The sequence below is a fragment of the Nicotiana sylvestris genome, chromosome 3 (genome assembly GCF_000393655.2).
Source record: "Nicotiana sylvestris chromosome 3, ASM39365v2, whole genome shotgun sequence".
Taxonomy (NCBI): Eukaryota; Viridiplantae; Streptophyta; class Magnoliopsida; order Solanales; family Solanaceae; genus Nicotiana; species Nicotiana sylvestris.
Window position 1 is genome coordinate 107,665,367 of NC_091059.1, and position 13,049 is coordinate 107,678,415.

A 13,049-nucleotide genomic window follows, 5' to 3' on the forward strand; every position below is an offset into this window, starting at 1 on the left:
ATGCTTTCTGGTGACAATTATATTGAATGGAAGGAGAAAGTCCTTCTCACTTTAGGGTGCTCGGATCTAGACCTGGCACTCCGTGTGGATGAACCACATATTCCCACGGAATCAAGTACGCCAGCTGCTAAGGCTAATTATGAGCGGCGGGAGCGATCTAATCGCTTAAGTTTAATGCTCATAAAAGCTCACATAAGCCAAAGCATTAGAGGTTCTATCCCTAATAACGATAAGGTCAAAGCTTACATAAAGGCAATTGATGACCAATTTGTAAGCTCTGACAAGGCATTGGCCAGCACTCTTATGAAGAGGCTCTCAAGTATGACTTTCGACAGAAGTCGTACAGTGCGTGAGCACATTATGGAGATGAGAGACATTGCTGCTAAAATCAAGTCCCTTGAGGTTGATATGCCTGAACCATTTCTTGTGCATTTCATTCTCAACTCACTTCCTGCGGAATATGGTCCGTTCAAGATTTCTTACAACACACATAACGATAAATGGTCAATCAATAAACTTTTGACCATGTGTGTTCAAGAAGAAGAGAGGTTGAAGCATGAGACACCTGAAAGTGTTAATATGGTGACTCATGGTAAGAGATATGCAAAGAAGCGCAAAAGTGTTCTCATGAAGAAGAAAAGCACCTTTGACAAAGATGCTTATCGTTTCTGTAAGAAGAAGGGACACTGGAAGAAGGATTGCCTGAAATACAAGAAATAGCTTGAGAAGAAAGGTAATTTTACCTTTTTATGTTATGAATCTAATTTTACTGAAGTTTCTGATAATACATGCTGTATTGATTCTGGTGCTACAATTCATATTGCTAAAATCATGAAGGGCTTTCTAACTCAGAGGAAGCCGATAGGAAGTGAACAATACGTCTATTCTGGCAATATGACGCGTTCACGTGTGGAAGGCGTGAGGACTTATAGGCTCATTTTGAAGGATGATTTTCACTTAGATTTAGAAAATACTTTTTATGTTCCAGAATATTCTAGAAATTTAATTTCTCTTTCAAGACTATCGATTAGTGGATATGATTTGAATTTTCATTATCCTTTTGTGAAACTTTTGAAAGATAATAAAGTTATTGGTTTTGGAAATTTGAATGAAAATTTATATAAACTTGAGCTAGACCCCACATTTGAATGCAATGTATTAACTTTGCATGATAAAGAAATTGGCACTAAGCGATGTATTATCAATGAGAACTCATCAAGTCTTTGGCACAAGAGATTGAGACACATCTCTATTGATAGAGTCAAAAGGTTGGTTAGTGATGGAATTCTAAAAGTCTTGATTTTTCTAACTTTGGGACTTGTGTGGACTGCATAAAGGGTAAGTAGACCAACAAATCAACTAAAGGTGCCAAAAGGAGTTCTCAATTGCTTGAGATCATACATACAAACATCTGTAGACCTTTTCCTACCCCTTGTTTGAATGGCGAGAGATATTTTATCTCATTTATTGATGACTATTCAAGATATATGTATCTCTATTTTCTGTTTAACAAATTAGAAGCACTTGATGCTTTTAAAGTTTACAAAATAGAAGTAGAGAAACAAACAAGTGCTCAGATCAAAATTGTAAGATCTGATAGGGGTGGAGAATATTATGGTAGATATATAGATAAGGGACAAGTTAAGGGTCCATTTGCTGAGTTCCTTGAAAGTGAAGTTATAATTGCTCAATATACCATGCCAGGAACATCACAACAAAATGGTGTGGCAGAAAGAAGGAACCAGACATTAATAGACATGGTAAGAAGCATGATTAGCAGATCAAGTTTACCTTTATCCTTATGGAGTGAAGCCTTAAAAACCGTTATGTATATTTTAAATAGGGTTCTATCCAAGGCTATCTCCAAGACACCTTTCGAGTTATGGAAAGGATGGAAACCTAGTTTAAATCATTTACACGTTTGGGGATGTCCAACTGAAGTGAGAGTTTATAACCCACAACTAAAGAAGTTGGATGAAAGAACAATAAGCGGTTATATTATAGGTTATGCAGTTAACTCTAAGGGATTTAGGTTTTATTGTCATTCTCATTCTCCTAAAATTGTTGAGGCTAGAAATGCTAAATTTCTTGAGGAACATGAAGAAAGTAGGAGTGGTTTGACTCAAAAGGTTGAATTAGAAGAAATAAGGGAACCACTTGTGGTACCTTTATGTATTGGAAACTTGAATGTTGCTCAGAAAAATTCTCATGAATTATCTGAACAACAACAAGTTCAAGATCCACCACCACTTGAGGAGCCACATGAAGATCAACCCGCTTTACCTGAACCCACTGAAGAAGTGCCTGAACTGGTGGGAGTAAGAAAATCCTCAAGAGTTCAAAAATCAGCAATTTCTAATGACTATATTGTGTATCTCCAAGAGTTTGATTATGATACTGGACTCTAAGATGATCCATGCTCGTTTTCACAAGCCAAGAGTGGAGATAACTCCACACTTTGGTATGATGCCATGGAAAAAGAGTTAGAATCTATGGCTAAAAATAAAGTCTGGGATCTCGTCGAATTACCAAAGGGATCCTCTACCATAGGTTCCAAGTGGGTCTTTAAAACTAAAAGAGACTCATCTGGTAATATCGAACGATATAAAGCCAAACTTGTAGCCAAGGGTTTTTGTCACGACCCTAAACCCGGACCCGGTCGTGATGGCGCCTCTCGTGAAGACAAGACCAGCCGACATAACACCCAATTAATTTTAACAATCAAAATACACAATTTAAGTCTTTAACACGATAATAATCCCAAAATAAATAGTGAAACAGTTCAATTTGCGTAAATAAAACCAACACAACCCGACATCAGGGTGTCACCAGTCATGAGCATCTATCATAAAACTACAAGTCTGAAAGAGTCTACACAATCTATTACATAACTAGGACAAGGGAAAGAAATAATGATAAAAGATAGAGACATTGGGTTGCGAACACCGAACAACTATCTAGTGGACTCCGAGAATCTACTGGAAGCTATCAACCCTCGCTAGCAGGACCTGAAGCGCCTGAATCTGCACACAGGGTGCAGGGAGTAAAGTGAGTACTCCAACTCAGTGAGTAACAACAATAAATGAAGACTAAGCGATAAGAAATCACGTAAAAACACAACAACACGCTATACAGAGGTAGAGTAAAAGCAGTAAAAATGCAAGAAAAATAGTGAAAACATATAAAGTCACCTTAGTTCAGAATAAGCTTCTTTAAAATACCTTTTTAACAGTTAAACAAGTAAATGACAGGCAGCTAGAAGAGATAAACACATAAAAACCGCCCCTCGGGCACAATACCAACAGAATCAGCCCCTCAGGCAACAACATGGAACAACACTAGCCCCTCGGGCTATATCTCATATCACAATGGGTACCCGCGCTCACTGGAGGTGTACAAATTCTGGGAGGGGCCCTTTACGGCCCAAGAGCAATATCAAGCCATCTCATGGCATAGTCCATAGGCTCTCGGCCTCATATCAAGCCACCTTGTGGCATACAATCTCAGGCCCTCGGCCTCATAATCATAAATCAATGTATTACTGCTGTGGCGTGCAGCCCGACCCAAAAGTATCCTCACAACACAGGCCCTCGGCCTTACTCAGTCAAAATCTCATAAGCCACTCGGGCAATATTAAAGCATGATGCTCAGCCCAAAATATTATTTAAAATATCATCTAATGTGTTAAAACAGAGTAAACATGGCTAAGTTTTAAAAACGGTATAATATAGCATGACTGAGTACAAATATTAAAATCAAAACAGTGAGGAATTAGCAGTAAAAATTCCCTAAGAGTCCAAATAGTTGGCACGAGGCCCTAATATGGCATTCAGCCCAAAACATGATGATAGCAAACAGTTTTCAGTCAAATACGTGGTAAAACAATCATTCGGGATGGACTAAGTCAAAATTCCCAACAGTGCACGACCCCACGCTCGCCACGCTCGTCATCTAGCATGTGCGTCACCTCAATATAGCACAACAATGTGAAATCCGGGGTTTCATACCCTTGGGACAACATTTACAATCATTACTCACCTCTATCCGGTCCAAATATCTAGCCCGCGATGCTTTTGCCTCTCGAATCGGCCTCCGGATGCTCCAAATCTAACCAAAATCAGTGCAAAACCATCAAAATATGTTAAGGAAACAAAGCCCACTCGAAAGAAATCAAATTACACCATAAATCCCGAAATTGGCCAAACCCGACCCCCGGGTCCACATCTCGGATTCCGATAAAAAATACATCAATAGACTCCTTATCACTCCCCGAGTTCATTCATATCAAAATCACCAAAATCTAACCTCAAATGATCCCTCAAATCCCTAATTTTAGATCTTCAATTACAAGCCATAATTCTTCAATATTAGGCTTAAATTCCATGATTAATTAGGTAGAATTCACATTAGGATTGAGTATTAAGTCCATAAATCTTATCTCCAAGTGTTCCCCCTTGAATCCCTCTTCAGTCCTCTTCAAAAAGCTTCAAAATCGCCCAAAAATGGTGAAAGTTAGCCCCAAAATCGCGGACAATGGCTATTTAAACATTCTGCCCAGTAGTTCAAAACCTTCTTCGCGAACGTGTCTGCTCTCTCGCGAACGCGATGCTCCTGACTCCAACCCTTCGCGAACACGACACCCTTATCGCGAACGCGTAGCTCAACGACCCCAGCCCTTCGCGAACGCGGAACCTCTCACGCGAAGGCTAAATCTTCAGCCTCACCTACTAACCCTTCGCGAACGCGAAGCACTGCTGTCTGCAACACTTCGGCAGATTTTTCTGCAACTTCCCACAACATGAAATAGTCCGTTGACCACCCGAAACTCACCCAAGGCCCTCGGGACCTCAACCAAATATGCTAACATATCCCATAACATCATTCAAACTTGTTCCAACCTTTGAAACGCTCAAAACAACATCAAAACACCAAATTCGCATCGGATTCAAGCATAAGAATTTCAAAATCTTCTAAATTCCGCTTTCGATCAAAAAGTCTATCAAACCGCGTCCGAATGACCTGAAATTTTGCATACACATCCCAAATGACACAACAAACCTATTGCAACTTCCGGAATTCCATTCCGACCCCTATATCAAAATCTCACTTATCAACCGGAAAACGCCAAAATTCCAATTTCACCAATTCAAGCCTAATCCACTTCGGACCTCCAAAACACATTCCGATCATGCTTCTAAGTCCCAAATCACCTCCCGAATCTATCCGAACCATCAGAACTTACATCTGATCCCTTTAACACATAAGTCAACATCCAGTTGACTTTTCCAACTTAAGCTTCCTTAAAAGAGACTAAGTGTCTCAAACCTTACCAAAACCTCTTCGAACCCGAACCAACCAACCCGATAACACAAAATACAGCTGAACAAGGCAATAAGAAGCAAAAATAGGGGAAACAAAGCGGTAACTCATGAAACGACCGGCCGAGTCGTTATAGTTTTACTCAAAGGGAAGGCATTGATTACCATGAAACCTTCTCTCCAGTATCAAAGAAGGATTCATTGAGAATAATCATGGCATTAGTAGCTCATTTTGATTTAGAGTTACATCAAATGGATGTGAAAACAACTTTCCTAAATGGAGATCTTAAAGAGGAGGTATACATGCGTCAGCCTGAAGGGTTTTGTGATAAGGACAAAAGTCACCTTGTTTGCAAGTTGATTAAATCCATTTATGGGCTAAAACAGGCTTCCCACCAATGGTATATTAAATTTCATAATGTTGTTTCTTTTTTTGGATTTACGGAGAACATCATTGATCAGTGTATATACCTTAAGATAAGTGAGAGCAAATATATTTTTCTAGTCCTATATGTGGATGACATTTTGCTTGCAAGTAGTGATTTGGGATTGTTGCACGAGACTAAACAGTTCCTTATCCAGAATTTTGAGATGAAGGATATGGGTGAAGCCTCTTATGTCATTAAGAGATAGATCCCAAAGATTACTTGGACTGTCTCAAAATGCATACATTGAAAGAATTCTAGAAAGATTCGGGATGAAAAACTGTTCACCTATAGCAGCACCCATAATTAAAGGTGACAAATTCTCTTTGAATCAATGTCCACAAAATGCATTGGAAAAGGAGCAAATGAAAGACATTCCCTATGCTTCGCTTGTTGGGAGCCTTATGTATGCACATGTCTGTACTAGACCTGATATTGCGTTGCGGTGGGAATGCTTGGCAGATATCAAAGTAACCCTGGTCTTGACCATTGGAAAGCTGGTAAAAGGGTCTTGAGATATTTGCAAGGAACCAAGGATTTTAAGCTTACATACAAATACTCTAACTCATTGGAGGTGATTGGATATTCAGACTCTGATTTGGGTGGATACAAAGACACTGGTAAATCCACTTCAGGATATATTTTTCTTTTTGCTGGAGGTGTTGTGTCTTGGAAAAGTGTCAAGCAGACCATTGTTGCAACATCCACAATGGAAGCTGAATTTATAGCATGCTATGAAGCTACATCACAGGCGTTATGGTTGAAAAACTTTATTTCCGGCCTTAGGGTTGTCGATTCCATTTCAAGACCATTAAGAATCTTTTGTGACAATTTAGCTGCAATATTATTTTCTAAGAATAATAAAAGTGGCAGCCGAATCAAATACATCAACATAAAGTACTTGATGGTTAGAGACTATGTAAAGAAGCAAGATGTGAGTTTTGAGCATATTAGCACCACTTTAATGATTGCTGATCCTATTACTAAAGGTAGGGGTATACAAAGGAAACCGACAAACCACATCAACCCGATTATCCGAGTCAAGCCGAGAAAAAAAATTCGACTATGGTTTGGTTTGATTTGGTTTGGTGTTGGAGAAAAAAACCCGACCATACTTGGTTTGGTTTGGTTTTAACTAAAGAAAGTCAAACCGAAACCAAACCAACCCGACATTACATATACAGAAATTTTAGATATATTTAATATATAAATATACTTATTGTGATGTAATTTATAAATATTTCTTAAACTTTTTCATAATTTTATCTTTTAAGGTATTATTTCAAGGTTGGACTTAGAACTTTTGAATGTTCCAATAAGTTTTATAGTCATTAATATTAGTAACTTAAATAATCCTAACAAAAGCTCAAACCAAAATCAAATTAATACTAATGTCAACAAAAGACATTCAATTCAATTCTAGGAACGACAATGTATTGAATATCTATTTTTTATTTTGCAATAATTTAGATAAAAATGCATAATCTTTTTATTTTTTCTTTAGTGTTTAGTCATGTAATTAATACTCCCTTATTAGTCTACTTATTTTAGCATGACTTAGTACTTTCAGATTATGTTTATTTTTATTATGGCTTTTTTATTTAGCAATATTTATACTACATAATTTTATTATATTGTTGAATATTTTAGGATAATGCTATGACACATCTCATATTTTTTATTATTTTCTTGGAAAATACTTTATATAGTTGTATCTTTCTAGGATTAAAGAAATATTTTGAGCACGAGTGATATGTTTTGTGCTACAAAGATTTTACCTCGAAAAATCCGAAAAACCTGAGAAAAACCGAGATTAAAAAACCCGAGTTTTATTGGCTTGGTTTGGTCTTTAGATTTAATAACCCGACACAATTGGTTTGGTTTGGTAATTGCAAAATCCGAATCAACTCGACCTATGTACACCCCTAACTAAAGGTTTGCCGGCTAATATTTTCAAGGATCATGTACCCATATGGGTCTTAGTACCTCAATTTAGCCTTGCTTTATTATCTAATGGTTTGTCTAGACATTATGTTTATTTTGATATACATGATAGTGCACACTTTGATTTTTTATGTATTATTTTGTGATCATTGGATCAATAAAGTTGGACTCTGAATGACTTATATTAAGTTCATTCATAAAATTGTTGACACTTTGTTAGAATGTATTGTGCATTGTAATACATGGAAGGAAGTGTTTGTTTAAGAGCATGACCGCCATAATTTATGTAATGATATGTTCTAGCTAAAGTGATTGTTGCATAACGTTTAGTTGAGTGATAAAGTCTATGGCCATACTATATGTTTATCTCTCATAGAGGATGATCTGATTTTAAATATGTGGGCCAAGTGGGAGAATGTAAGAAATTCACCGTCTCTTTCTAGAGATTTCTAGTGTGGCCCACATATAAGGTAATAAATTATTTACCTTGTCTCCAAAGGAAATAATATATCAGATAATATTATGTAGTTATGCATATATGGTAGTTTCTTTGATTGAAAGAAATTACCATATATTAGGAGTCCTTAGGGTAATTATAATTTATGGAGAAGTCCCTAGGGCTAAAGTATTTGCCTAAGAGTCCCTAGCCTACCTATAAATACGCATGTGACTCCATCAGTCTGGCATCCTACGATAGGCACATGCTATAAGGCTATCTAGGTTTCCTGCTAAAGGTTTCAAAGACGATTCCCTGCAACGCTTGAACAACAATGGCTGAAGGTACGTTTCTTGGTTAATTTCCGCTGCGTTGGCTCTTTGTTTATATTCGAATTTCAACAGACAACTCATAAACTTAAAGGAGCAGTTTTGTTATTTTTATCGCATATTCAACGCTGATAGAAACATGTGGAAGTCCAGTGTTAGGGTGGTAGGCTAGGGAGTAGTCGAGCTAGGGGTGTGAGCACGTGATTTTTGTTTTGCGCGACAGTCGCTCCAAAAGAATAAAAATTGGTCCTGCTGTACAATTTTTGGATTTCTGTGCGGCACTTTGTTGATTTATTTGTGACTTTGGCCCATTTTTATTTATTTACTTTATTAAAACAAAATTCAAAAAAAATGTGTACGTGTCATGCATAATCTGAACCGTAACATGGTTTAAATAGAAAGGCATAAACAGGCATCTTTGTCCGTGATTTTGTTTTGTTTGATTTTACCTGTTTTGAAATATCTTTAGTGTGTGTGCAAATAATTGTATTGAGTGTGTATTTAATTTTAATTTGATTTTTGCTTAGTTTTGTTTTTAAAATAAATAAGAAAAGAAATAAAAATAAAAAAAAAAAGAGAAAAAGACCCTTTCTTCTTCCGGATTGGGCCAATTTATTAAAATTGGCCCAAAACAAACAACGTCCAAACCAGGCCTGCCCGGTCCAACACCAGCTGATACCCAGGGTGTCCAAACGACGTCGTATTGATCCAGGTTGATCTGGGCCGTTGATCTCAGATTGATCAACGGCCAAGATCACATTTCCCATACCCACGAACAGAACCCGACCCGTTTCCACCCGGACCAACCCAAACCCCCATTAGTTGAAACGACACCGTTTCCCCTAAACCCTTAGATCCAAGCCATCGATTTCGGTTGATCCAACGGTTGAGATCCGCCCACCCACTAACTATATAAGTCTCTAATCGTACCCTACCCCCTATCCAATACCCCAGCCTCGTCGTCTTTACCAGAACCCCCAAACCCTAGAGCCGCCCCTGTACTCTTCACCATGAAAACCGGCGGCACGGACGCCGGTGACCTCCACCTGAACACCATAGAACCCCCTCACCACCCTGAACATAGACCTGTTGACCGTTTAGTTTGAATCATCCTCTAGGTCCTCGAATCTTCATTTGAAGATTCGAGTCAAAACTCGATCTACACCGTTTAACCCCAGCTTCACACCAGACACTCCCCAGACCCCCCTCGCCCGTGACCAAACCATACTTGGTTTGGTCCGAATCTGATCAGGGAAGCATGAATCCCAGATCTGAGTTTTGGAACTGGTTGATTCCTCATCACTGGTCCGTGTCCGTCCGAGCCGAAGAGATTAAGGTCTAATGGACCTTAATCGAAGTGTTTCTCATCTGAGAAACACTTCGATTAAAGTCCATTCAGCCTTAAGAAAGGTCTGTCCGAGTCCGAGTTAAGGCTTTGATCTTTTGCGGTTTAAGGTGAGTTTCTTTCTTTTCTTAGTTGTTTTGGTTCATTTGATTGTTGTAAGGGTCTGTTCATGTTCTGTTTGTGTCCTTGACTTCTATCAACTGTGCCTTAACCACTTTGCCTGAACCTCTGTTGTTTGATTAAGCCCTTCCATTTGTCCTGATAATGTGTATGTAAGTGTTGTGCAAGTAGCTGATTTTCAAGTTTGGACTGACTAGTTGACTCCTCGAGTGCATTTCTGCTTAGTCAGTATAATTTGAACCATGTATCGATACTGTTTAAATGTCTGATTTTTGGCTACGATTGTGTATGTTAATGCTAATATAGTCGAGTCGACATGTGTCGTCAATTAGTTTCAACTGTCTGAACAAAATAAATCGATTTGCTTCTGTTGAACATTGCCTGAATCAATTAAGAACCAAGTTCAGTTACTTATAATTGCTAATTTGATTTTAGAAATCTAAGGTTAGGCTGTAATGGTAATCTGAACTGGAGGGCATGTGCACAACATGGGCATAAAGGCCCTTTTTGAATTAAATAGTTTGACAGCATGTGCTGTCAAACTACATCCTGCTGCCCATGCTTGCTTTTAGTTAATAAAATGGGAAAGATAAGTCTGCCAGGGAATGTTGATGGGGTTTAATACTTAATTAGTTAAAGTTGGAACTGAAAATGGAAGGCACATAGGAGGGGTATGGTGATATTCTAAACAGGCTGTTAAAAGGGGTAGTGTTAAGGCTTATAAAGGGAGGGAGGACATCTGATAGAGGGGGAGAGACAGAGGATACACACGGATCCTAAGATTAGAAAAAAAACACACACACATAATAGAGGGAGGCACACTGTGAGGAATATTTTTTTGAAAGAAAGAGAGGGTGATACACATTGAGGGATACATGTACACACACGACACACAAAAGAGACAGAACTCAGATTGAATATTTGAGAACTGAAAATTCTGAAAAAACCAGAAAAACTGGAAAAGATTTCTTTCTGATAACTCAAGCATATTTTCAAAACTGAAGATTGACATTGGATTTTGAAAAGAAAGGAGACAGGGAGAGGGATATCACAAAAATCAGAAGCTGTTTTCTTCCTGTTGTTTGTTCGATTCCCAGTTTGTTTACCCTGTTTCAAATAAGTGCTGATTTCTTCAAGTATCAGCTAGGATTCTGCTGTCTGGTTCTTATTGGTTGTTTTCTTTTGGAGTTAGACTGTTTGATTCCTGAGCCCACTCCCCTGCTTTGTTGCTGTCATTTTGTTACCTCTTCCCGTTGGCTATAACTGCATCTTGCATTGGGATTTTGTTACCTGCTGTTACTGCTGCCGCACTTGTTGTCATTGTTACTCTGCTGACTGCCCTCTTCTTCAATTGTCAAATATTTCCAGGTACACAACCTCTGAAACCATGTATTGTTGAAAGTTTGAAGTTGAAGCAGAAATAAGGAAATGAACATCTGTTTATGTTATAATACTGGTGGTCAAAATAGGTTAAATGCTAGTTTAGCCTGTATTTGTTTAACTGCAAACTGCAAACATTCTGTATAAACTAACATACATTCTGTTTGAGATGAACTATTAGATAGCATTGTTTAATAGTAATGACAGTATGACATAGACAGTATGTTTGATTTAGTATACGTTCAGTTCAGTATAACATTCTATTTAATTTAGTTATGGCGGTATAACATAGAGTCATGGCAAGCACCTGTATGTATTTTGTCTAGACCACTGAATTGACAAATCTATGGTACTAGGTCCGGGATAAATGTATCCCAAACCAACTCTCATGCAGTCACATTAAGAGTCTGGCTATGAATGCCAGCTCTCCCGTCAGATTATTTGTTCCGATATAGGTTCGATATCGGATCTCGGTATAGATTCCTTGTTTCGAAATAATGCGATGACTGTTGAGGAAAACTAATAGGCGTTTTGAGTTCAATTAGTAGTAATTTTCCTAATAAACAGCCAATTTCGTTTATCAAGTTCAAATGGGTTAGAGTTTAAAAAATAAAACTTGGAGGTCGTTAAATATAACTCAGTATATGTTGTTAGTTTGCCTGCAATCTCACTTAGCAAATTAATAAGCGTATTCACTCGATGAAGACAAAGCATGAGGTAACTTTCACCTCATAAACAATCAATCAGGTAATCAAACAAATTTAGGTTCGGCAAACATAATAAAGATCCAGTCTGTATTTGTTCAAACAAGTAAGTTCGGTATCATCTTTCTTTTTTTTAGAGACAAACGTAGTAGAAATGTAGTCACTGTAGGATACCCTTCTAAAATAATGAGACGAGCCTCGCCAAATAGAATGCAAATTGCGGGGCCCTCAATAAATAATCATAATAAATATTTAGAATTCAGGCTAGGCCGTTTAGTGGATCTCATGGCCTTCCCAAAAAATAATAACGCGTTAGACTCTTTAGGCGCGGCTTAATTAAATCATATTCTTAAATTCGGGTGCACATTGATGTGACCCAAATCCAAATCTCAACGAAGTCAAAATGTGTTGACGATCACGGGCGCATTGATTGTGACGTGGTTCGAGATGCATTTTCACGACGTTGCAATTCTATAAAAATAAGTGATAATGATAAAAGCGGTTTTAAGTTTAATAAAAGCACGTAAGTCATAACATGTATTTAAATCAGATATTTAGCCATTATAACAATTTAAGCGACCGTGCTAGAACCACGGGATTCGAGGGTGCCTAACACCTTCCCTCGGGTCAACAGAATTCCTTACTTAGAATTTCTGGTTCGCAGACTTCATTTGGAAAAGTCGAAAATTTCCTCGATTTGGGATTCAAGATAAACCGGTGACTTGGGACACCAAAAGCCAAACCTTTCCCAAGTGGCGACTCTGAATTAAATAAATAATCCCATTTCGAATATTGTCACTTAAATTGGAAAAACTCCACCCGCGCATTTTTAACCCTTCAGGGCCGGGCGCGCAAAAAGGAGGTGTGACAGCTCTGGCGACTCCGCTGGGGATTAAACCCAGAACCACTGGTTCAGGGTTCAAGAATTCGAGCTTAGAATAATTGTTATATTTGGCTTTATTATCTGATCTTTATTACATGTTTTTGCATAACGTGCTAAATGTTGTCTTTTACCGCTTTGATATTATCTGAACTGTATATAAATTGT

General features: G+C 38.0%; 2 protein-coding genes across 2 annotated transcripts; both read left to right on the top strand.

The window, feature by feature from the left end:
- Positions 1-720, top strand: LOC138887805 (uncharacterized). The gene has a single exon (XM_070169593.1). The coding sequence runs from the start codon at positions 1-3 to the stop codon at positions 718-720; it is 720 nt and encodes a 239-aa protein (XP_070025694.1).
- A 5,474-nt stretch (positions 721-6,194) lies between these two features.
- On the top strand, positions 6,195-7,227 carry LOC138887806 (secreted RxLR effector protein 161-like). Its single transcript, XM_070169594.1, has 2 exons — positions 6,195-6,732; positions 7,214-7,227. The coding sequence occupies exons 1-2, from the start codon at positions 6,195-6,197 to the stop codon at positions 7,225-7,227; spliced, it is 552 nt and encodes a 183-aa protein (XP_070025695.1).
- Positions 7,228-13,049: the final 5,822 nt, after the last annotated feature.